Source organism: Hyla sarda, chromosome 7, assembly GCF_029499605.1.
Source record: "Hyla sarda isolate aHylSar1 chromosome 7, aHylSar1.hap1, whole genome shotgun sequence".
In the NCBI taxonomy this organism is placed as follows: Eukaryota; Metazoa; Chordata; class Amphibia; order Anura; family Hylidae; genus Hyla; species Hyla sarda.
The window spans coordinates 59,859,377-59,885,685 of NC_079195.1; the positions used below are offsets into that span (position 1 = coordinate 59,859,377).

General features: G+C 42.9%; 1 protein-coding gene across 3 annotated transcripts in view; it reads left to right on the forward strand.

The window, feature by feature from the left end:
• LOC130281693 (glutathione S-transferase omega-1-like) overlaps positions 1–26,309 on the forward strand; it is a 39,000-nt gene that overhangs the window by 6,217 nt on the left and 6,474 nt on the right. Inside the window, exons 1-6 of one of the 3 annotated variants that reach the window (XM_056529189.1) lie at positions 4,270–4,288; positions 6,800–6,859; positions 7,722–7,830; positions 17,084–17,306; positions 19,319–19,420; positions 20,369–20,475. In XM_056529189.1, coding sequence (XP_056385164.1) covers positions 6,829–6,859; positions 7,722–7,830; positions 17,084–17,306; positions 19,319–19,420; positions 20,369–20,475 — 572 coding nt within the window. In that variant the 5' untranslated portion in view covers positions 4,270–4,288; positions 6,800–6,828. Of the gene's footprint in view, positions 1–4,269; positions 4,289–6,648; positions 6,682–6,799; positions 6,860–7,721; positions 7,831–17,083; positions 17,307–19,318; positions 19,421–20,368; positions 20,476–26,309 lie in introns of those variants that run through there. The other 2 variants (XM_056529187.1, XM_056529188.1) reach the window with 2 other exon arrangements.

A 26,309-nucleotide genomic window follows, 5' to 3' on the forward strand; every position in this document is an offset into this window, starting at 1 on the left:
GGGGACAACAACAACCCATTTAGAGTAGTGATCCATTATGGTGAGAGCATAGGTATACCCAGTCCAGGTAGGAGACAACTTAACATGGTCTAGCACGACCAACTGGTTAGACCTTTCACTCTGGATGGAATGTAGGGGTGCTCTTGCGTCCTTGCGCACATTCTTGGTGATGTTACAGACTGCACATTCACTGCACCATTTCTCAATGTCGCTCCGCATTCCGATCAAATAGAATTTTTGCCTGACAGTAACTTCGGTCTTGTGGACTCCAAAGTGTCTCCGCTGGTCATGGTATGCGTTGAGGACCATCGCCGCATCTTTTCGGGGAACCAGAATCTGATGTAGTCGATCACCAGAGACCGGATCCAAAGAATTTTGGTACAACAGTCCTTTATGCACAAACAGTCGCTTCCTCTGTCGCCACAGACATTTCAGCTCATAGTCACACTGGACCCTGCGTAGATGGGTTGGTACCTTTTTTGCCAGAAGTTAGTCCAACAGATCCCCCATGACTCGAATTTCGTCCTGAAGAGTTTTCCAGGCGCATAGGTCTTCTTTAAACCTTTTCGGACCTGGGTTAACCGTCCATGAGGGGGGTCACAACATTCTGGTTCATGAACCGTTGGTAGAATGGGGGCATCTCCATGTCTTCCCACACGTCTTCAACAGGGGTTTCTTTGCCGGGGGTCAGCCTAGACAATACGTCGGCATTGACATTTGACTTGCTGCTTCTGTACTTGATGGTGAAATTGTAATTGACTAATCTGGAAGCCCAACACTGCTCGATGCCACCCAACTTGGCAGTGTTCATGTGGGCCAACGGGTTATTATCTGTGTGGACAATAAATGGCATGGCTGCCAAATAGTCTTTGAACTTTTTGGTCATGGCCCATACCAGGGCGAGAAGTTCCAACTTGAATGAGCTGTAATTTGCATTGTTTTTCTCTGCTCCTCGCAGGTTACGACTGGAATAGGCAATTGCTCGCTCTTGCCCTTCCTGGACTTGGGACAAGACAGCTCCCAGACCTTCAAAACTGGCATCAGGATACAGCCAGAACAGCTGACTGTAGTCTGAATACACCAAGATGGGTGGGTCTGTCATCAGACTTTTGAGAGCTCGAAACGCCGTTTCTTGCTCTTCGGCCCACTCAACAGGTATTCTTACATTGCAGTTCTCCTTTGCCGTACCCCGTAAGAGAGCTGTGAGGGGTTCTGCAATCTGGGCAAATGAGCGGTAGTAGCCGGAAAACCCCAGGAAGCTCCTGACATCTTTCACCGTGCGCAGGGTTGTCCAGTTCTTGACAACTTCCACCCTTTAAGGATTAGGCTGGACTCCCTCTGTGCTGACAACATGACCCAAGCAGTGGACCTCAGGTTTGAGCAAGTGACACTTTGATGGTTTGATCTTCTGCCCATGCTTGATCAGGACTTGGATGACGTCTGACAGATGGCTAAGGTGTTCCTGGTAGGACTTGGAATACACAATGACATTGTCCAGGTACAATAGGACACTTTGAAAATTCAGATGGCCCAGGCACCTTTCCATCAGAAGCTGGAATGTAGCAGGGGAATTGCACTGCCCAAACGGCATACTTTTAAACTCGAACAGTCCCATGGGTGTCATGAAGGCAGTCTTCTCCCAATCCTCCACGGCCATAGGCACTTGCCAATATCCACTGGTTAAGTCCAGGTCCTGTAGTTGACACAGAAGCGGACTAGGAGAAGTGGGGCCGCCCAGGGGCTCTGACTTTCCTGGATTTCCTTCTTCACAGTCTGAAACATGGCGAGAGTGACGGGACGGTGTCTTTCCTTGATAGGTGGGCTGTCACCTGTGAGGATTCGGAGCTGAATCATCGAAGTCTGCCTGAAGTCTGCAGGGTGCTTGCGGAAAGCCTCATGGTACCTTTTGGCAACATTGATGATTCCATTGACTTGGCCCCTTGGGGTAGTGTTGTCTCCAACCTGGAGTTGCTTCCACCAGGGCTCTGGAGGGCTCACACTGGATCCTTCGGCCACTTGAGCTGCACGCTGTCGGGTCACCAGACGATCTGTCACAATGTCTTTTGACTCTAGGCGGTACAGCTGGGCTGCTGGAGTGTATTTGGGCAAGACAGTAGCAGCATCAGACAGGTTTACTAACCACACGGGGACTTTCCCATTGGTGACAGTGACAAAGCTTTTTGCAGCTCAAACAAGAGGATGATCTTTCAATTGCATAGGTTCCAGCAGGGCTTGATAATCCCTATTATTTACTCTGGGACTTGCACGGTACCAGATGATGGTCTCCGTGTTAGGTTGTAAGGTAACCGACCTGATGTCTTGAACTTGTACTCTGCAGATTTCACCTTGCTTGTTGGCAAACTTCTGCTCCGCCTGTAGAACTTTCAAGTGGTGCTGCGCAGCCCGCTGGTCTGAAGGGGACATAATGTTCATCCCCAATATAAACTCAGCAGACCCCTTATCTGTCACATTAGTTACAATCACTCCCTGCCTGCTAAGTTCATGCTCGCCCAACTGAATGGTTGGCTCCCAGTTTCCATGTCTGGGGACTGGTTGTCCATTATCCGCAACTACTCGGAAGTTAACATCATCAGGCTCACACAATAAACTAGCATCCCAATGCTGATAGAAAACACTTTTAGGTATAGTAGACACTTGTGACCCTGTATCTATTAACGCCTCCAATGGTACACCTTCTACAATAACTTTTACATAGGGGCAGGAGGCGACATAAAGTGAGAGTCCTGACTTAGGTCCTTCGGGGATTGGACCTGATGACTGTTTTCCTGAGGGCCGGTCCTCGACCTCAGGGGAAATCTGTTTAAATCCCAGCACTGCATTTTCCAATGTCCTGATTTGTTACAGTAAGTGCAAAAGGGTCTTTGAGGGTCTTTGGGGTGAAGCAGGTATAGGTTTTCTAGGCAGGGGTGGTTCATGGTGGAGCGGCCCGGGTGGCATGCTCCTTCACAACATTAATCATGTCCTGCCTAACACTCTGTAAATCTGAGGCTGCAGTGACTGGCAAAGTAGAGGACACTGGGGCGTGGGCTGGTGACTAGTGTTGCTCGCGAATATTCGCAATTCGAATATTATTCGCGAATATCGCATATTCACGAATTCGCGAATTTCGCGAATATAGCGCTATATATTCGTAATTACGAATATTCGTTTTTTTTTTTTTTTTTTTTCACAGTACACATCACAGTGATCATCCCTCTCCGCTTCCAGCTTGTGTGGTGTAAAGAAGGCTGTAATACTACTGTGTGAGACTGGCGTGCGAAAATTCGCATATGCGAAAATGAACATATGCTAATTTACGCATATGCGAATTTTCGCATGCGTGTATTTTCGCATACGCGAAAATAAAACGAGAATATAACGAATATGCGAATATTCGCGAATATATGACGAATATTCGTCCATATATTCGCGAATATTCGCGAATTCGAATATGGCCTATGCCGCTCAACACTACTGGTGACAGAGGTGGTATAGATCTGGCTACTGCCCCTAGTGGCTCTGGAACAGGTGTAAGGGGCCCACAAGCTTCCTCTAACTCAGTCCCGGACTCAATCACTTGGATCGCTAGTCTTTTGAAAATGAGGAAGGACAAGTTGGGGTTTTGGACCGCTAACATTCTCTGCTGGGCTTTATCCCACATATTATGAGCCTGATCAATAATTCTGTCCATTAACACTTTATTGCCCTGCTCGGGAGTTATACCATGTCATTTTTGGACAGTCTCTAGGGCATTTTGTAGGGCTACGACATATGCTCTCAAGGTCTCACCTGGTTTTTGTCGCCTTTCATACAGCCAGAAATGTACCTCTGATGGAGAATGTGACTCAAATACCTGATACAGTCCTTCAAAGATCTGCTCTACAGTTTCCTTCTCTGAGGCTGGCCAGGTGCAGACTTCATCTAGCGCTGGTAGAACTGGCAAGGTCCTGGCTGCTGGGGCAGGTGATGACCTTGCTGCTGGAGATGAAGGGGCGCTGTCGCCTGGTTGACCAGGAGAGCTCGGTTCTGACATCTTGTTGAGTCTTCGCTGCAGCGGGTGCTTGACGGATAGTGGCAGAGCTGGACGCAGCAGCTGGAACCTCCAATATGGCTGCACCCAGGAACTTCCTGTTTTGGTCCAGTTAGCAAAATCTTCCCCTGTGCAACACAGCGCGACTCTTTGGTTCCTCCTCGCTTGATTGAAGAGGTGTCACCGCTGGGGACTGACGGGGCAGAGCTGCTACCGCTCGCGTGTGCGGGAAACGCCGGACCAACTTAACCCTTTCAGGTACTACGTCTGAACAGTTCACAGTAGCAAATAACAGCCTTTTCTTCACCTCCCCCTCTATTTCACAAGCGCCATGAGTAAACCACTTTTCATTTGCAAAGTCCCATACACTTTCTGGCACAGACTTAAATCGCATCGGCATGCCGTTTTTGCAGACAATATTGGACACAGTTTAGACTATGGGAAAACTAGTGGCATAAGGCGCACACCCGTATCCTGTGTGTATATATATATATATATATATATATATATATATATGTATATAGAAATGAATTCTCGCGAGAGAACATACCTGTATAAGTATATGGTGGTGGGTTCACAGGAACTATGTTGAGAAAGGGAGGAGACTCCTGAAACGTCCAGCAGCTCGCATGCCAGCGAGCCTTTCCACACCCTCTCAGAATTAGCGTCCACATGGCCAGGAACACACCGTCCAACAAGCAGCAAGTCTGGGATGGAGAGTTCTGAAGACACCGAGTGGAATTACCTCTGAGCAGTTCATTTAGCACCGGGTGATTATGTTCTGTATATCTCTTTTCAAGTGAGTACATGGATAAATATTGAGATAAAGAACTTTTTAAGTGCAATTCCCAGTTGTATGTCTGTTTCTATATATATGGTTTACTGCACTCAGGATACGGAGCCCTGGGATAGACATAGGGAAGCCACCCATTATGTCCACACCTGTGGTCTGATTATATTGAGAAGTTGAGCTGTAATAGTTACCATGGGTTACTGTATGTCGCCATAACTGACCCTTGAAATCACTTTAAAACTACTTGAATAAGCTCCCCACTGCGTTAGACAGGGGTTTAGAGCTGTTAGGCAGTGGTTTAAACATGTTTAGGGGCTTATTTCATTGATGGTTCGAGTCAAACCAAGGCGAACCAAAATTGCGATTTTTGAAAATTTCGGTCCGGTGAACCGAAGTGTTTAAATGTTCGCTAAACTCTAATAATAGTCATTGTCAAACAGAAATAAATGATGTTATAACAAGTACTAAACTGCCAAGAGTAAAAATCTTTGAGGGATCATGAGGGAGAACAATATAAAGAGAAGTGCTGTAATATAAATAAATTCACTACTCCATTTAAAATGGTGAAATACAAGTTATATAGGGCAGATTGAGATCGACCACTGGGTCCCATAATGGCTATACAACCAAACCTAAAAAAAATCATGGGTCCCCGAAACACACAAAGTAGATTATTCAACTCAGCACTCTGGAATAATTTTCAAATACCTGATAGTTTTTTAAAATAGAATCCATTGACATGAATGACGTTTTGTTTAATACAAAGACCTTCAGATTATTGAATTGCTAAAATAATATTTGGAGTAAAGAAGAAGGAGTATGTGATCTATAGTCACTGCAGGAGTAATACACACAAAACACAAAAAATGTGAAGCAATGCTCTATAATCAAAAATACTTAAAGGGGTACTCTGGTGGAAACTTTTTTTTTATTTTTTAAATCAACAGGTTTCAGAAAGTTATACAGATTTGTAAATTACTTCTATTAAAAAATCTTAAAGGAGTAGTCCAGTACAGGAAAACATCCCCTATCCTAAGTATAGCGGATAAGTTTCAGATCGCTGGGACCCCCCGCGATCTCCCGTACGGCAGCCATCATGCCCCCTCAATACAGTGCTATGGCAGAGCCGGAGATTGAAGGCAATTGTATTAAAGTTGTATTAAGGGGGGCGTGTCAGCTGCTGCTCCGTTTGGTGGTTGACACGCCCACCTCCTGCGGACTGCAAGGGCCCCGTACAGGAGATCACAGGGGGTCCCAGCGGTCGGACTCCCCCACGATCTGAAACTTATCCCCTATCCTTAGGATAAGGAATATATTTTCCTGTACTGGAGAACTCCTTTAATCCTTCCAGTACTTATTATTGAGTTGTTCTTTTCTTTCTGACCACAGTGCTCTCTGCTGACACCTCTGTCCATGTCAGGAACTTCCGGAGCAGGAGAGGTTTGTTATGGGGATTTGCTCCTACTCTGAACAGTTCCTGACATAGGTGTCAGGTGACAGAAAGCACTGTGGTCAGACAGAAAAGAAATTCAAAAAGAAAAGAACTTCCTGTGGAGCATACAGCAGCTGATAAGTAGTGATGGGCAGCAGGGGCCATATTCAAATTCGCTATATTTTGCGAATATAAAAATTTGAATTACAAATATTGTGCTTAACACTACTGAAAAGTACTGGAAGGATTAAGATTTTTAAATAGAAGTAATGTATAAATCTGTTTAACTTTCTGCCAGTTGATTTTAGAAAATATTGTTTTCCACCGGTGTACCCATTTAAAGGATTAATAATTAGCTGGAAGGGGAGGGGAGGACACATAGACATAGACTGCAGGGAGTGTGTGTCATAAACAGTCTTCCTTCTAGTAAGTCAGGCTGTATATACACTATACACAGAGCCGAGCAGACCACTGCTGCACTAATATATATATATATATATATATATATATATATATATATATATATACTCTGCTTTTTATACAGGTATCCCCAGCGACAGACCATCTGCGGCCATGTCGAGATCACAGAGGAGTTTGACCCAGGGTAAGTGTCAGACTCTGGAAGAACATGTTGGGAATTGAAGTTTACGTTTTATAATGTTTTTTTATAGGGTTAATTTGTTTGTGTGCTGGGTATTAGTCTGCTCTGCACTATACATATGATGTAGTTGTTTTCACAGTTATGCTATTTTTTACCGACACTGTGCAGACTCTCTCTTCAGACTTTGATGACGCCCACATATTGCACAATGGATAGTCGACCTCTTGTACAGTTTGTCAGATGTATTTAAGCTGGTTTTGTCATTTGACACGTTATCTGGGTCTACTAATTATTACAGTATATTGATAGTTTCCACTGCGATCTCCTGCACAGTGCTCCGGCTCTCCCCATGCATGTCTATGGGAGAGCCAGAGATAGGGGATAAGTTAGTTTTCGCTGCACAACCCCTTAAAAAACCTAAATGTGTGAACATTGTCCTAAGCCTGGTTCGGTGTAGTGGCCAGTAAGTAAGCAGGTAAAAGGGATTCTGCCTGCATACTATGCACAATAGGTTTTTCACTCATAAACCTGAAAAATGTATCTGTTGTATGTCTGTTATGAGGTTAAACAATGCATTGCACAATTCTGTTGCAGTGTTCTGCACTCTCAGAGTGATTTCCAACCTGTGACTCTTCAGCTGGGAGTTGTAGTTTTGCAAGAAGTGGGGGTCACGGGTTGGGGATCACTGCCCTTACAGAAGCCTCATATGTGTGATATAGAGGAACTGACAACCTCTTTGGGCAAATTACTTAGTCAGGGTTGCAGTTGACATTTTTTTTGGCCTCCTCTATACTTGCTGTCATTTATACTGTATACTGTGCTGTATTTGTCACCCGTATAACTAAATACATACATTCCATTTCAGGCAGCGCAGCCCCAGGACCAGTGCCAGAGGGTATACTCCGGCTTTACAGTATGAGATTCTGCCCTTTTGTCCAAAGGGCACTGCTTGTCTTGGTTGCCAAGGGTATCAAGTAGGCATATAATTTATTAACTTAGCTGTCTGTGTGTTTTATTGATTGTTATAAAGCTATCACTATGTTCTGTCATTGTATAGCAGACTAAACATCACAGATCAAAAGTTAACATTTATGAGTAGTTACTCTATAACCCAAGATCCATGGTAAACAGGACCTAAAAATTAGGAAAGAGGGACAAGAGAGCTCACCAGAGCGTGGCGTCTGTTGTGCTATATCACAGCTTCTTCTGTTTCACTCTATGATAGTTTCTCCAAAAGAAGTTGGAGAAATGTATGTCGCGCTCTGTTGTCTCCTATGGTTTATTAGGCTTAGCTTGGTTTTATGGTTTAGGATTCACTGAGCTTCCTTTTTAAGCCTTGGTTTGGCATCTATTAGACTAAATTCACACTACATTTATGGAGAATGTCACAAGTATCAGTCGGCATCCCACCAAGAATAGGATACAGACATATACTGTGAAATAAAGTTTTGGGCGTCATTCATTTTTATGACCCAAATGTAGTTACCTAGAGACAATGTTCGGGCAGCTTTCTGTTGGTATACGCTGATTTATCAAGACTCAGATTGAAGTTGAATTAGCTGATGGCAGCGGAAAGCAGCCTGAATGTAACAAGTAGCTACATTTGGACCATTGGAATGAATAGCACCTGCTGCTGTAAGCCACAGTCAGCATCCTGTTATTGGCAGATACCTGTGATGTCCACCATAAACACTGTTGGGGTTATTTATAATTGTGTTCTATTCCATTTTTGGTCTAAATCTGCAAATTTTATAAAATTTTGTGCTAAATTCTAAATTCCATCATTTTGACCTTTTGGTGTTGTTAGACCATTTTTAACAGTGACCGATGCAGTGGTCACAAATTTATTATCTGCATGTTTCAAATTTTTCCGTGAATTTTTCTGCAAATGGTGCAAAAAAACCTGCAAATCTAGACCACCTCCGGACCAGGTCTAAAAAAAATTACTACTCCTTTGGCATTTTTGCAGGTGTTTTTTATTCTTTTTTGGACTTTTTAGCGATCCAAAAAAGTGATGGAGATACCTTTTTAATCAAATTTTGTAGGGTACAATTAAAAAAACTAATAATAAAAAAAATACAGTAGTGATGGAAAATTTGTATTTTACAAAATTTATCTTTTTTATAACAACATTTTTAATAATTTTTAAACAGGGATCAATTTATGTGTGTGGGCAGGGAACTTAAAATGTAGCCGATTGTAGACTACTCCATGAGGTATCTGTACTAATTAACAGATCGCCCCGGGTTCCATTGCGATCCTCCTGTACAATTTATAGATGCGGCCGGCTACTCTTCTATGGTCCCCTGCATTGCCATATATATACAGCTATTCATATTTCCCACGGAGTTGTGATTGGCCAGATGGTTCCAGCCAATCACAACTCTCTGTGGGAAATATGAATAGGTGTATATATACGTCAGTGCAGGGGACCATAGAAGAGCAGTCAGCCACATCTATACGTTGATGACAGCAGGTGTCAGGAGTGACACTGACTGCGATCTGTCTATTAATGCAGGTACTACAGCTCCCAGCATGGAGCAGAGTGTGCTCCATGTTGGGAGAAGTAGTACCTGCAGTTAAGGACACATCACAGCAAGTGTCTCACCTGACACCCACTGCGATCATCCTCCATTCCTGAGATGCAGAGCGGCTTTCTCCTACGCTCGCATCTCTGCTCTGTACTCCGGCCACTCACTCATTCATATTTCCCACTGAAAGCGGTGACTGGCTCCCACCATCTGGCCAATCCCCACTCTGGGCGGAAAGTGATGTGAGTGATGTTCTATTCACATAACTGCCCGGAGTAGAGTGCAGAGATGTGAGCGCTGTATAGAGCCGTTCCACATCTCTGCTATATTATGGATGATCGTATCGGGTGTCAGGAGTGACACCCAGGGCGATCTGTCTATCAGTACAGGAACTACTACTCCCATCTCAGAACACTGTTTCATGCTGGGAGTAGTAGTACTACCTAAAAAACATTTTTTTTAAAGAAAAAACTGTGAAAAACACACACACACATACTACATTTTTATTACTGTCGGCTACATTTTTGTGCTCTGCACTGCCACATAATTTGATCCCTGTTTAAAAATGAATAAACATTTCTTTATAAAAAATATGAATTTCGTTAAATAAATTTTTTTCCATCAGTACTGCATCCTTTTTTTTTTGGTACCCAACAAATTTTGAAAAAACGTCAAAGGGGCCAAAAAATGCAATTTCCACTCAAAGGCAAAAATGCCAGAAAAAAATGCATGCTCTTTAGCAGCAGGATAGACATGATCTGAAAGCGGGGTAGAAAATGATCTAGGTGCAGATCTGCACAAAATTCATCATGGTCACTGCGACAATATGATAAATTTGGAGCAACACCGCCAAAAAAAAAAAAACGCATCTAGACAAACCACAAAAATTATCTAGCCAAGACCATTATTGATAAATAACCCCCTGTGTGCTTTGAAGATCATTTTTGTGATTTTCTCATTTCATTGTGGTGCATTTGTGCCTTCACATGATATTAATCCTCTCATCATTTTTGGAGTAATCTGATCTAATTCATATACATAATGGGGGAAATCTATTAAGACGTGTTTCACACGACAGTCCTGAATAAACCCCTGCCAGTGCACTCATGCACACACCTCTGGATAACTCCAGGAGCATGTGAAGCTGCCATGCCAGCCTCAGAAATCTACAACAGTTCAGCCCCACCCCCTTCACCAGGGGGTTTGCACAAAATTCTATGACTTTTGGCTGATCTGCACTAGACATAGAGCTCAATAACTCACCAAAATGTTGAACTACCACTTTCCACCCATTGTTCATCTGCCTTGAGCAGGATCCAGTTATGTATAAGTATTGGAAACATCACCAATTTCACACTAAATATATTTCCAAAGATGCTATTGACATCAGATTTTAACCAAATGTTGATAGCAACCCATGAAACCCATCCATATAAAGAAACCCAAACAAATAACATCAGAAAGTAAGTTATGTGTAATAATGTAGAATGACACAAGGAAAAAGTATTTAACACACTTACTGATCTTTATTTAATACTTTGTCAAAACACTTTTGTTTGTAACGTAGGTTCAACACACCTACTGTATGGAGAAACGAGTCTCATGCATTGATTGCTCTGGTGGGGTTTTGGCACATTCTTCCATAGAAACAGTCTTCAAATCTTGAAGAAGGTTCTGTGAGCCTCTTCAATGAATCATAATCTTCAGTACTTTCCATAGATTTTCATTTGGATATGTCAGGCGATTGGCTGGGTCATTCTCACAGCTTAATTTTCTTTATTTGAAACCATTTAAGAGTTTTCTTGGCTGTGTGTTTGGAATCATTGTTTAGTTGAAATGTCAGCCCTTGTTTAAAGGGGTATTCCAGGATTTTTTTTATTTGACTATGCTACAGGGGCTGTAAAGCTAGTGTAGTTCATAATATAGTGTCTGTACCTGTGTGTGACGGTTTTCTCACAATTCTTCTGTGATTTTCACCCCAATATTTATTTTTAACAGCATACAAAATGACTGTTGTCTCAGATTTTTCCCAGCTTGCAATGCAGCCAAGACCTGACCTCACTAGTCAGCTGATGACAGGGAGCCTGTCTGCTTCAATGGGTGGAGTGATTGCTTGGTGGGAGATCAATCTGCAACTAATGCAACAGCTGTGGGCACCCTGATTGAAAACCACAGGTCTTTTGAATGGATGCAGCTCATTTATGTTTCAATGGGTGGGGTGGCTGATGTGTGGGAGGGAGGAAAATGGAATTGTGTGATTTGTAGTCAAAAAAGAAAAGTCAAACAGGAAATGCAAGTTCACAAATAGCTAGCCACAGTGTTATGGTAATCTCACAACATAGCCATTTAGCCCCAAGACAAGCGCAGATCCTTCCTAAGCATGTCCATTACTGCCTGCCAGGTACGTACTAAAATCACCTTATGGTGGATAACCCCTTTAATCTTCATCATCCTGGTAGATGGCAGCAGATTTTCGTCAAGAATGCTTTAGTAAATTTGGCCATTCATCCTGCCCTTAATTATGGGACATTTCTCAGTATCATTTGCTGAAAAGCAGCCCCACACCATGATGTTCCCACCTCCAAACTTCACGGTTTGGTGTTTTAGAGTGAGGTGTTGCGCATTTCTCCTTAAAACATGGGTGAACATTTATCAAAACATGTCCAGAGGAAAAGTTGCTGAGTTACCCACAGCAACCAATCAGATCGCTTCTTTCATTTTTCAGATGCCTTTTCAAAATGAAATAAGCGATTTGATTGGTTGCTATGGGCAACTCAGTGACTTTTCCTCAGGACAGGTTTCTGGACAGGTGTGTATTATGGCATTCAAACCACTTTGCTCTCATCTGACCACACTATATTCTCCCAATGTTTCACTGGCTTTTCCAAGTGTTGTTCAACAAACTTTACCCAAGCTTCAAGATGTTTTTTTAAATCTATTAATGGATTCTTACATGGTGTGTGCATACAGGCCATGGCGGCGGGGTGCATTGCTTGCTGTTTTCTTTCATACAACAGTACCTGTTAATTCCAGTTTTTTTTTAAGCTCTTCACATGTGGTCCCTGGCTCTTAAACAACTCTTCTGATAATTCTGTTTACTCCTCTGTCTTAAATCCTGTGAGGGGAATCTGGTCTGGGCAAATTTATGGTGAAATGATTGTCTTTTCACTTCTTTGTTATGGCTCCAACAGTGCTCAATGGAACATTCAGAATCGTAGAAATGTGCCTGTAACCAACAAAATTAGGCGTTTTTGCTGGTAGGTGAAAACAGCCAATTTTTTACCCTGTATATCACTGCCTTCAGGGTACCACTCCATGGATCGGATGCAGAGTGCCCGGCCCATGGAATATAAGGAGGTACAGAGTGATGTATAGCATCATTACTTACCTCCGCTGGCCATATACTATACATAGGTTCATAGTGCACACATGTATACTATACAGGAACCGGTAATCCCCTCATTATACTGATGGGACTGCTCCCATAGTCCTTTTGGGTGATATTCAATATAAAGAGCAATCTATAGATGGCTGTATATAGTGTATACAGAAGCCGACGTCCTCCTACCATCGTAGCTCTTGATCCGGCCAGGTCTGTGTAGCCCCGCCCCCTAGTAATGATGTCATAAGGGGAAAGCTAAAGCCGGGAGCCAAGGGTGGTGTGGGTAAGGCTCTGTTTGCATTATCCGTATTGTATATTGTGAACAGACCCTTCTGACAGAGTCTTCCCAGACAGGAAGACTCCAGCTGTTGCAACAATTGGAGGCTCCTTGTCAGAAAAAACATTGCATTATACTAAAAACGTACTAACCCATTTTTTGTGTTTTTATCCTCCTCTCCTCTTAGATCCATGTTGGCAGAGGATTATGTCGGATTCTGTGGACTATATCGATGACCAGCATTTTTTTTCTGTTAATAGAATGGCTAATGAGGGCTGTGGGGAAGTGTTTTTTTTTAATATTTTTAAGTGTGTTGGCCTTTTTAACATGTAATTTTCTGGCTTAGTAAGCTGTCTTTTAAACAGAATCCATTACCAAGCTGGGGCTTAGCATTAGCCCCCAAAACAGCTAGCGTTAACCCCCAAATATTACCCCAGTACCACGGAGGTACCAGGGAAAGCCAGTACCAACAGGCCTGGAGTGTAAAAAATGGCGCTCCTGGGCCTAGGTGGTAACAGGCTGGTGTTATTTAGGCTGGGAAGGGCCAGTTGCTGCTTGGTTGGTATCTGGCTGAGAATGAAATGACGGGGAACCCTATGCTTTTTTAAAATTTATTTATGAAAAAAAAAAACATAGGGTCTTTTCCTCCTCAGCCCTTGTTAGCCATTTTTATTAGTCATTGACTTAGTCCACAGAATCCGATGTAATCCACTGCGTATATGGATCTAAAATGACAAGAAGAGGAAAGTACGAAAAATCAGTTAGTACATTATTAGCATAATGCAATGTCTTTCCAGTCAAGAAGCCTCCAATTGTTGCAGCCTTTGGCTGTTTCGGCATGCTGGAAGTTGTAGTTTAGCAACAGTTGGAGTCTCCCTGTCTGGGAAGACAGTGCCAGAAGGATCTGTTCACATTATACAAAAAGTATAACGTGTACAGAGCCTTAAAGGGGTACTCCGGCGCTAAGACATCTTATCCCCTATCCAAAGGATAGGGATAAGATGCCTGATCGCGGGGGTCCCGCCGCTGGGGACCCCCGTGATCTTGCACGCCGCACCCCGTTAGAATCAGCCCCCGGAGCGTGCTTGCTCCGAGTCTGATTACTAGCGATCATAGGGACGGAGCATAGTGACGTCACGGCTCCGCCCCCGTGTAACATCACGGCTCTGCCCCCTCAATGCAGCTGTCACGCCCCCTCCATAGGCTTACACTGAGGGGGGTGGACCCGTGACATCACTATGCTCCGTCCCTGTGATCGCTAGTAATCAGACCCGGGGGCTGATTCTAACAGGGTGCGGCGTGGAAGATCAGAGGGGTCCCCAGCGGCGGGACCCCCGTGGTCAGGCATCTTATCCCCTATCCTTTGGATAGGGGATAAGATGTCTTAGCGCTGGAGTACCCCTTGGTCAGGCATCTTAGCGCCGGAGTACCCCGTGGTCAGGCATCTTATCCAAAGGATAGGGGATAAGATGTCTTAGCGCCAGAGTACCCCTTTAATCTCACAACCCTTGGCTCCCGGCTGTAGCTCCACCTCTAATGATGCCATCACTAGGGGGTGAAGCTTAACAGACCTGACCAGAGCAGAAGCCAGGATGGTAAGAGGACATCGGCTTCTGTATACACTACATTCAGCCATCTATAGATGGCTCTATATATTGGATACCGCTCAAAGGTATCCAATTTTGCCCCAAAAAATTATGTGGAAACTTAGCCTCGTTGGCCCTCATTTACTATTGTAAACCCGACATGTTTTGTAAGGCTTGTGCGTCAGTTTTGTAAGGCTTGTGCGTCAGAATTGAAAAAACCCCGACTAACTCTCCATTTTACGTACAAAACCCCCCAAAAGGGGCGTGGCTGTCGGGAAAATGGGGTGTGGCCGCAGAAAAGGGGCGTGTTCCCGACATTTTCCCAAAAACCCAACATATTTACTAAGGTTTCCACATAAAATGTAGTGGATTTGAGCTGAGGAAAACCAGACAGATCAGAGCACGTGTAAAAAAAGCAAAATGTAGGGAAAGTGGAAAATTTTGGGAAACCTTAGTAAATACCGTGGAAAATAAATTGTAGGGAATTAAAACCCACAAAGAAACCTACACTCCACTGTTAGTAAATAAGGGCCATTGTGTTTTGCAACAATTAAGTTGTGAAGGATTTGAGACAGCTCTTTGCTTTTACCCGCCATGAGATGTGTCTTGTGTGACACCTTGGCACCTTTTTGTAGCCATCAGTTGGGACCAAACCAGCTGATATTAATTTGCACTGACAAGGGGCTAGATTGCTTTTTAATTACTGATACATTTTAGCTGTTTTCTGGCTTTCCTTTTTGGCCCTCTCTTTCTTCATGTGTTAAATAATTTTTCCCTGTTTCATTTCCCATTATTACACATAACTTAAAGGAAAATTGTCAGCAGTGTCACCCGCACTAACCAGTGGTACTGGCAGGTAGTGCAGGTGACACTTATTAAAATGATATTTACCATGCTCTCTGTCGCTGTGTTCTGTCGCAGAGTGCAGGTGACACATTAAAATAACCCGGGGAGTAAAGGAATACACCAATGTCAGATTATGGAAGGGTGCGGATGTGGATACACAGACAGTATGGTGCAGAGGGGAGAGGATGCAGTGTAACCCCTTAGGAGCCTTGTTGCCTTTCTGGGTCTTGTGGTGCTTTCACCCAATAGATTGATACTGACTTTAGAAATGATTTAAGATTGATCCAGGTAGCTAGGGTTCTGTCAAAGTCCTGTAGCTTTCTCCGTCAGGGCATGAACTTCCACTGTGTGGGTGATTGATCCTTGCAGAATGACTGGATAAGATAGATTTGTTCTGAGCCTTCCCTTAGAGCTTCTCCACACACCTCACACCTTTACCACACTTGTGCTCAGCAGTGAGCTGGGTCAACTCTTCCCCCCCCCCCCCCCCCCACTGCACTGCTCCACTCTTAAAGGTACAAAACATATATAAATACACATATAAAAATAAAATATAACATGATAATTATGAAAATATATTAAACTTTTAGCAAAGTGCTGGAACACAATAGACACAGTAATAAGTTGCTCAGTGGGCCCAACAACTATACCGCAGGTCCGCCTGAGGCAGTCCGAAGCCACAGGACAGGCTTTGGTGCTGGGACACCACATATTTATTAGGGCATAGGAAACATTAGGAGTAAGTTGAAGGAAAGAAGATGATGCAATCACTATGGACGCTGCTTACACAGGTTCAAGATGGCGACGGATGTGAAGCTGCGCTGCAGTAGCTTTCGGGTGTACCCAGTAAGCGGCACATGTGCTGAAGCTGCAATCAAAGAGCGGGGAGGTGGGAGAAGTAAATAAATATTGATAAGCTGGGCCGAGCGTGAACGAACAGCGCTGACGTCATCGTGTCTGAAGCTGCAACCTCATCTGTGCCCCTGGCTTCTCATTTGCATATTCAGAAAAATTTGGATATTGCCGGGACGCAGTGACGGATCCTGGCATGGTTATGATCATTTTATTCAGTGTCACTACCAGCCAGTACTACTGGTTAGTGCGGGAGACAGTGCTGACAGTTTTCTTTTAATATGAGCTTATTTGTTTTGGTTTCTTTGTATATATGGATTATTTGGGTTGCTCCTTTGCTAAAATATATTTAGTAGGAGACATGGTGACTTGTTCAATACTTATTTCATGTGATGTTTCTTACTTTTACCTTTTGTCTGTTTTTTTTTTTTTGCATATTTTTATCTTAATCATATTTCAGTGAAGCTTCTCTTACTGTCTGCGTGAACACTTGTTTTTGTCTTTTTGTTGTGATTGTTGGATTGTGTTGCACACTTCACTTTGGGGCTTTTTGTTATAGGCATTTCCTAACTGCCTTGACAAATAGTTCCGGTTCATTTATTTTCCGTCTTTTTCATGCAAGAGAATCACATAGAAACCAAAGATTAATAAAACCTTGGCTGGGCTCTGAGGTTTCCTACTATAACTTCACGGTGACACAGTATCTTACAAACGTGATTTCCCTTTACTAAATGATTCTTTCTCTCTGTGCAGATATGAAATTGTCACCATTAACCTACAGAGCAAGCCGGAGTGGTATTTTGAGAAAAGTCCCCATGGATTGGTACCATCTATTGAGACTTCTGATGGTAAAATCATCTATGACTCTCCAATTGTTTGTGATTACCTGGATGAAGCCTATCCCGGGAAAAAGCTGACCCCAGCAGATCCCTATAAGAAAGCACAAGAGAAGATGATTCTAGAACTCTTCTCTGGGGTAGGAGGATCTTTGCTTATACTACAAGAAAGACTTCGAGTATATTCACACAGCAGAATTTCCACATGCAGAATTCCACACAGATTCCGTGTGCGGATTCTGCATCAAATTAAAGCCCAATAGACTTCAATGGGATTCTCCAATCCAATTCACACTTCAGAATTTCAGCATGCGGATTCCGCATGAATTCCACACGGAATACGCAAAAGCCAGAAACCACTCAAATGAATGTGGACGTGAAATTGGTGCAGATGTGCGGAAATTCTGCTGTGTGAATATACCCTAAGTCACAAGATGTGCACAGGTTTACTTCTGACACTCATGGTCACAGGCTACTGGGTACTATTATTATGTTGAGTTTCCTCAATGTTAGGACTTGGCTTTTGTAGTCTAGGGAAAAACAAAGGCAACTTTTGAAGCTACCAAATTAGCAACCTAACTAGGACAGTGTCTTCTTCTGTAGACTGTGTAGTATAACAGACAATTTTGATAGGACTCTGAAAGGATACAAAAACTTTTGATATGTTGTAAAGCATCTATAACCAATAGGTTTTGCAATTTCTTTCATTAGAAAATTTTAAGTATTTCATTCTGAAAAAGCCAGTCAAACAACTGCCCCCCCCCCCTGACTGCTTGGACACATACTAGTCCTGCTGTGTCCATGCATCATCACCTGCGTCATGGACACTTCCTTGATTGACGGTTGTGAGCGCAGGGCTCACAGCTGGAGGAAAAATCCTCCCACTGTCAGCTTGTGTCCCGCTACTGTCAGTGAGGACAAGCTGGGAGTTGTAGTTTTGCTAATGCTAGGGGAGATGTGAGCAGACAACATACTGAGGGAGGGGGGTGGAGACCTGCACAGTGAGGCCACACCCCCTCCATTTGAGAGGAATTCAGACTAGTGAGCTAAATTAAAAGTATAATAAAAAAATAAATAAAGGTGCTAGGCACATAAAAATTTGACGTACATGGTCAGGATTAGGTGCTGAGTGATATATTTAAAAAAATGTTTCTTTGTTGGATCTGACGGGTACGCTTTAAGGTAGAGGAGTGGGGGATGATGTGGGGGGATAAATCAGGTGTTTACTTTCGCAAACATTTGTAATGTTTCTATGCCCCTTTCACTGGCAAATTTATGATAATTTACACTAGCAATTGGCCAGAATTGGCATTGGCCAAAAGAGGCATTCACCTCCAGGAATATTTTCATTAACACTGATGTTTGAAACTCTGATCTTAAATGGGCACTGTTATTTGCAAAAAACGTATTATATAATATAAATAATAACATTGTATGTATATTTGTAATACACATGGGTTAAAAAACATGTCATTTTTGGCAAGAAAAAAGGTTCCATACTTCTTACCACTAGGAGTCCCCTCCTTGGCCCTGCAGCTGTTGCCCGTGTGTCTCTGTGCTGGAACAAAATACAGGAAGTGTGGGCGGAGCAAGAAGGACTCTGAATGTTTCCAGCTGTGAGTTGGGGGCGTGCCACAGAACCTTAGTGTACAGATATTAACTCTAGATAGTGAGGGAGGAAGTTCCCACATGAGATGTGAGGGCAAGCAAGGTAAAACTCCTCTTCTCAAGTGATCTGCAGGCAGTGTGAGTAACATAAGCAAGGGAATAAGAGACCATAAGAGGATAAAATTCAGAATTTAAGCACAATGACAGGATCGGCATTAGCTAAGGAGTGAGCCTGGAGCACTAACCTAATAGGGCATGTTCACATGGATATCCTGAAAATTACAAGCCACAGAGTTGTAGGCACTAATTAACCCTATACAGGACACTTGATATGTCCCTTTTTTGTATAGGCTTCAGCACAGATTCCCATTAAAAAAATTGATGCTGAAGACTTTATTAATTTATTTTTATTTGAAATCAAGTGATCTTGGGGTGGAACAGACACAGATTCTGAAACAAAATCCCCACAGTTTTTTGCTATATGAATTTGCCCATACAGGTGGACTGTATCTATACTATAATATTTATTTATGTTTTACTTCAGGTTTCTTCCTTATTGATCAGTATTCTGTATGCCAGGAAAAGAAATGAGGATATAACCGAGTTAAAGACAAAGGCTTTTGAGAAATTCAAAAAGTTAGAAGAGGTAACTCCATCTGATCATTGTTAGACTAGAGATTTTTGTGATATGTAAAACCTGCAAAGGTTTACGGTACTTCTATTCATAAAATGTAATAAACTTGCAGAATAACAAGTTTGCCCTTTACAAATCAGCTCTATTATCGGAAAAATTACTTTTACTGTAAATAACCAGCTAAGGGCAATATTCCGATAATTCATTATGGGGTTTTTTGGTTGCAGCTAATAAAGATTATTAATTGTATATATTATTTTTTAGCTAAACTTTATAACTTAAAAAACATCTATACATTTCTGACTTCTTTCTGTATTGCTTTTAGACAGTTTCTTGATCCTTATTTATTTTTATTCTTTTTCTAAGCATTTTTCTGAAAATGTTTGTCCATTTTTGTAGCCTTTTTTTTTGGGGGGGGGGGGGCTGTAGGAAAAGTGCGATTTCAGAAAATGGCACTAAAATTGCAGGGTTATTAGTGGTGGTACTGTTAAGTAAACACCATGGGGGAGGTTGTCCAGAGGAAAAGTTGCTGAGTTTAAGATGCTGGGCTTTGTATCAGCTTTCACTCTTGCCTATTGACACAATACATGTTTATCCTCATTGAAAGGTGTGGGAGATTTTGTGTCTGCATCTTGTAAACCTTGAGTCGTTTATACCTAAAAAATGGTTCCTATCATGTAGTCTCTGATAACACTAACATTAGAGGCTCTGCACAGAATCTGCATTGGCAGTTCTATCAGGAAACATTATTTTTTTTAAATGAAAAGGACAGAAACCATAATGGAACCCCAGTGGACTTCATTATTAGTTAGTGAGATCCATTGAATATGATGAATACAAACAGACCCTTTACTTACAGATGTTCCTTAATATATTATTGCCTTTTGTTTGCATTGCTTAATTTATTTCAGCTTTATAGGCATAACATTTTCATTTTATCTTCCTAACTTTTCTTTACAGGCACTGACCAAGAGGAACACCCCTTACTTTGGTGGAGAATCCGTATCTATGATTGACTACATGATGTGGCCCTGGTTTGAGCGGTTCATTATGTTTGATGTCACTGAGTAAGAGGGAAAAATATTTTATAGTGTGTTTTTTATATAGTACAGTGGAATTGAGAGATAGTATGGATACTGGCAAGTTGTTAGGTTTGTGATGCCAGAAGTAGGATTGTGATACAATAAATGTGGATAATGAGTGTTGTAATTATCAGGTGGCTGGAGTGTAGCGACCCTGTTAGATCAGTGGTTCTCAACCTTTTTTGTGACTGTACCCCCACAGGGTGAAAGTATGTCCGCGGGTGCCCCTCACGCGGAACTTACGTGCAAGGGGTACCTGCGGACAAAATAAGTCATAAAAGTACTTAATTTCATAATTGTGTGTGCTTACCTCTCTAATGAGATACTAATGCGATACTTAATCCCCTTGTACCATTATTCCCCCCTCCCTCTGATCTCCTTTTGCCATTACCCCCCCTCCATCCTAATCCCCTTTTGCTTTTATACCCCCTCCATCTTAATCCCCTTTTGCCATTATTCCCCCCGCCCTCCATCTTAATTCCCTTGTGCCATTATTAACCCCCCTCCGATCCCCCCTGGGCCAATATTTGAGTTACATACAATAACACCCTCCCTCCCATACTGCGGTGTTACACTTAGTTTAACATGTTTACCAGGCCTGTGTCTATCCCGTTGGCAGGAGTCAGAGGGCCGCACTGACGGGTGACGTCCTTCTGCTCTGTGCCAACACCTCCGCGCAACGTCAGGGACGTCACACGTCAGGCCTGGCAGCCACTGCAGCTCATGTAAAGTGGCCGTGGTCGCAGCTCTGGCTACGGGACAATAGCGCCGACTGCGGTGTCCAATCCCAGCTTTGTGCTTACAAAAACTGGCCAGTGCATGGCATGTATTTGTCAGCGAATTGCCGTACCCCCCGCACAACCCATGGCGTACCCCTAGGGGTACGCGTACCCCTGGTTTAGAACCTCTGTTAGATGACAGTCAACACAAACCAACTCTTCAATATAGCAGCTTGTTCCTTACTGATGTTGCAGATCTAATACAGTGGAAGACACCTGTAATGACATGACTCGGGATACAGTACTTGTTACACACTTTAGAAGTTGAGAAGTAATTGGCAAGTTGTCACTCCCCTTTGGTAATTTGTAGAAAGACAAAAGCAAAAAAGGTGCACACCTAGTGCAGGCCATCTAAGATGGTGAACCAGGTCTAAAGGTGAAATGGATGGCACCTTACCTGGATGTGTTATGCTGAGAGCATAGCATCTGAGTTCGCTTTGATGTAGTGGGAGAACGCAGCCTTGTCCCTCCGGCGATCCCACGCTAGGTTACCGGTGTATAACAAGTAGAAGGAGGACACTTTTCATAAGGAGCTGGACTCACGGTATTCAGGTTGATTAAACAGGATCTTCATTGGAGAAAGATTCAATGCAGATAATAAAGGGTTTTGAGCCCGGACAAGGCTTTTCATCAGGCATATACAAAAGTAAAAAGATATTCATTTAAAAACCCTTGGTACCAAAATACTTTAGGGTCATCAAACCGGGACCGAGACTGGTCCAGAACCGAACCAGGATAATGAATAATACAATCTTTCAAATAAAAGCATACAAAACTTTAAACTGTGACATCATAATTAAAATTGGAACAGACATGTGTAAGAACGCACTTCAAGTATAATAAGACAGCTGTGCAGGCAGACACGGGAATAAGCCGGGAATAAGCCGGGAGCCGGGCAGAAGTGCTGCAGGTACCTGGATTTGGGATACTCCGCCGTGCGGACGGAATGCGAGTAATAATGCACAGGCGCGTGTAATACTTGTGCTCACGGATGTTGTCAGTGAAGCGCTGGAGAATGACAGATTGCGGCGCATGGCTGTCAGAGATTGGAGAATGGTGTTTCTGTGTAAAGGAGACAGTGAGATCGTAGGTGTAGTAATGAGGCTCAATATGTAACGCTGAGAGTCGGCATGTTGGATTTAAAATCATAGGTGTAGTAACTGAGATTCGATATAGTAATAGAGACTCAATCGTATATAAAACTGAGTACCGGAATTTAGATCTAAAAGCCATAATTATAAAATGAGTGTAAGCAGGAGCACACTAGTTGTATATAGTATTGTTGGTGGCACTTTTGGGGAGGGGGACAATTAGCAATCCATAGTATGGTGGCACAAATATATAATTTAGACAATAGAAATAAATATGTGGAATTTAGAGAATAAAAATAATAATAAAATAATTAATAGTTAAGTAAATAAAGACTAGACAATAATAATAGAAGAAAAAATAACAGCTCCCAATTGTAATGTTAAAATGATATAGACCTGGACACTGATGTTTCAGGGTAGTAATATTTCAGGGTTGTAGTGTCATAGGCAATAAATAGGTTAATTGTATTGTGACTAAATGGATTCACTGAAGGATGATATACACTGCTAAATGTTTTGAGAAGATGAATGGATGCACTTTATGTAATCACCTCCGTGATTTCATTTTATCCATTTGGAGAGATCGTGTTGATTTTGTATATTCAATACATCTCAAGTCTTTTGAGTTCCTCAGAACGGTTGCTAACATTGGCTGGGACATGATCGATGGGAGTGATGCTGATAGGATTTGTGGTACCCGGATGAGACATCGTGCAGTGCTTCAAAACCCCATGTAAAAAAATAAATGTTTAATGTTTGGTTCATGTTGGTTTAATCTTAAATGGAGCGGACGTATGGTACGTCTGATGTACTGTAGGGGAGCACAGACATTGAATCATGTAAATGACATAACTTGTTTGACAGTTTAGCTGATATTTTATGGTGAAAGTCTCACCAGTGGAGGATGAATTGAACATAGTGGATCCATTGGAGATTTGATGGCAGCAAAGACAGTGACTTTTATGACATTTGAAGCTCCCATTCTTCAGCGGTTTTCCAAATATGTTGACTTGTTCCATGGTTTTAGATCTTTGTCTCCTAATTTGGCTCGGGGCCAAAATACTTTGTAGAGATGGGGCTTTTCTATGTGAACCGTGGTTGGTCAGGAAGTATTTTGGCCAGCTATGTGTAATGTCCGTTTATTTGTTTTTATATTTTTATTTATAGGTGTATATTCACACACTAGGAAGTTCAAAACAGTTTTCTATTCTCCCTGGATAGGGAATGGTTAATGCTCTGAACGAATGAGAACTCAGGTGTGTCTATTTTAGGCCGGACTTCTCCTGCATTCGGTGCTGGTTATTTAATTTAATGCCACTATGTCTGTTTGTGCAATATTCTGACTATGTCTGCTTGAGCATTTACCTTGTAATTATCTTGTCATTTTATCTGGGTTTTTAGCCATGGTTATATAGCATGCTCCATGTATTTTAGTCTGTGTTACATTAGTCTGTTTTATGATTATGCTTGTTTGCTCTGCTTTGTCTGTGTTCACACTGAGTTAGTCTTGCTAGTGTTATCCGTGCTCTGTATTTTATAATTCCTGTTTGGTGTCCTGGAGTCTATTAAGACTCATCCAGTTCTAGTTTTATATATTGAGAAATATCCTGTCTAGTATCCTGACCAGTGTTCCTCTACGTTGTAGAGTTTGGTGTTCTTGTACCCGTTTTTATGAAGTTCTGTGTTTTATATTTCTGTTTCCTACTGGGTCAGCATCCTGAACATACTGTGGAGTGTGCCCGCTGGCCAATAGTCTATTTGGCTTTATTATTAATGGCTACTCCTTTTGTGGAGTGGGGTGTCCAGTTTGTTTGCTCTGTGTCCCAGTGTGAACAGTGTCCTATGTTTCCTTATCAGTTTGCCTGTTAATATTCTGCCCTGTTAGTATTTGTATTCTGTTTGGTATATCTGGATGTCTAGTAGTTTTCCGTTTCTGTTCTGGCCTGTGACCGACTATGCATATTGTGCTTTTATGCTACTGCACTTTAGCGAAGGCAGGAATCGGCTCCAAGTTGTCAATTCACCGCTTAGGGTGTATGGGCAAATAGGCAGGGAGAGTGTTTTTAGGGTCAGTTTAGGGCTCACTCTCCCTGTCCCCCAGTTGGTTATGACAGGATGGATCAGCTTTGATGATGTACCAATGTTGGTGGACTATCTTATTTATTTGCTGCGAGTCTCTGCTAAAAGTGGTGATAAAATTTGAAGAGAATGTAGAATCTTCATTTGTGCTTGTAGTTTTGTTTTTCTTTGTCAGACAGTCTCTTTGTGAGAGCACTTTTGTTTGTTTAAAGGCGTTACTCAAGACCTTTTCAGGACACGAGACTGATTGATTGAAAGTGCCTTATTGGTGCAATTTTTCTGTATATGCTTATAGTTGCTAAACAATATATTAATTAGCCAGTTTTTATAATGCACACTACGGAAATCTAAATAGTTGTTCGCATCTACCTGTTTTTTTTTTTTTTTTAAAAAGGTAAATGTTGTGAATGAGTTTTCATCATGCGAAATGCGCAAATCAAGAAAGTTGATACTGTTTGAACTATGCTCCAATGTGATGGATAAACCCCATGAATTTTGGTTAAGTTGTTGAGAAAGTAAGGAGATTGTGTCAGTTGGTCCGTGCCAAACAAAAAACAAGTCATCTATATATCACCAATAGACGACTGTGTTGCATGAGGAGAGGGTTGTCCCAGATGTATTCCTTCTCAAAGGCCCCCATAAATATATTCACATAGGCCGGTGCTTTAGTAATTTAAGAGACATGAGAATTTGCACTATGTTACTTGTAGTCCTCCTGATTAAAGATGTTCGGTGGCTCTGACCTGTACAACACAGCACTTGCAGTCTTGACACTGTCACGATGCCGGCTGGCAGGAGGTGGATCCTCTGTGCCAGAGAGGGATAGCGAGGACCGTGCTAGTGGACCGGTTCTAAGACACTACTGGTTTTCACCAGAGCCCGCCGCAAAGCGGGATGGTCTTGCTGCGGCGGTAGTGACCAGGTCGTATCCACTAGCAACGGCTCACCTCTCTGGCTGCTGAAGATGCTGAAGATAGGCGAGGTACAAGGGAGTAGGCAGAAGCAAGGTCGGACGTAGCAGAAGGTCGAGGCAGGCAGCAAGGATCGTAGTCAGGGGCAACGGCAGGAGGTCAGGAACACGGGCTAGGAACAGACAAGGGAACGCTTTCACTAGGCACTAAGGCAACAAGATCCGGCAAGGGAGTGCAGGGGAAGTGAGGTAATATAGGGAAGTGCACAGGTGAACACACTAATTGGAACCACTGCGCCAATCAGTGGCGCAGTGGCCCTTTAAATCGCAGAGACCCGGCGCGCGCGCGCCCTAGGGAGCGGGGCCGCGCGCGCCGGGACAGGACTGACGGAGAGCGAGTCAGGTACGGGGACCGGGGTGCGCATTGCGAGCGGGCGCCACCCGCATCGCGAATCGCATCCCGGCTGGAGGCGGGACCGCAGCGCACCCGGTCAGTGGATCTGACCGGGGCGCTGCAGCAACGAGGATGAGGCGAGCGCTCCGGGGAGGAACGGGGACCCGGAGCGCTCGGCGTAACAGACACTTAAGAGTTTAAACCACAACTAGAGCCTATACTTAACTTGTGACTGACATGACTTAGCCCTTGTGGCATGTTCAGGCTCAGAGGCGTGTGGTCTCGGGATCTACAGCTTTAAAAGGGTACTCCGGTGGAAATTTTTTTTTTTAATCAACTGGGGCCAAAAGGTTAAACAGATTTGTAAATTACTTCTATTTCCTTCCAGTACTTATCAGCTGCTGTATGCCCCACAGGAAGTTCTTTTCTTTTTGAATTTCTTTTCTGTCCGACCACAGTGCCTTCCTGGCCCAATCAGTCTAATTAGCTTCCACCTGCTCCCTGTCCATATAACCTCACTTCCCCTTTCCTTCCTTGCCGGATCTTGTTGCCTTGTGCCAGAAAAA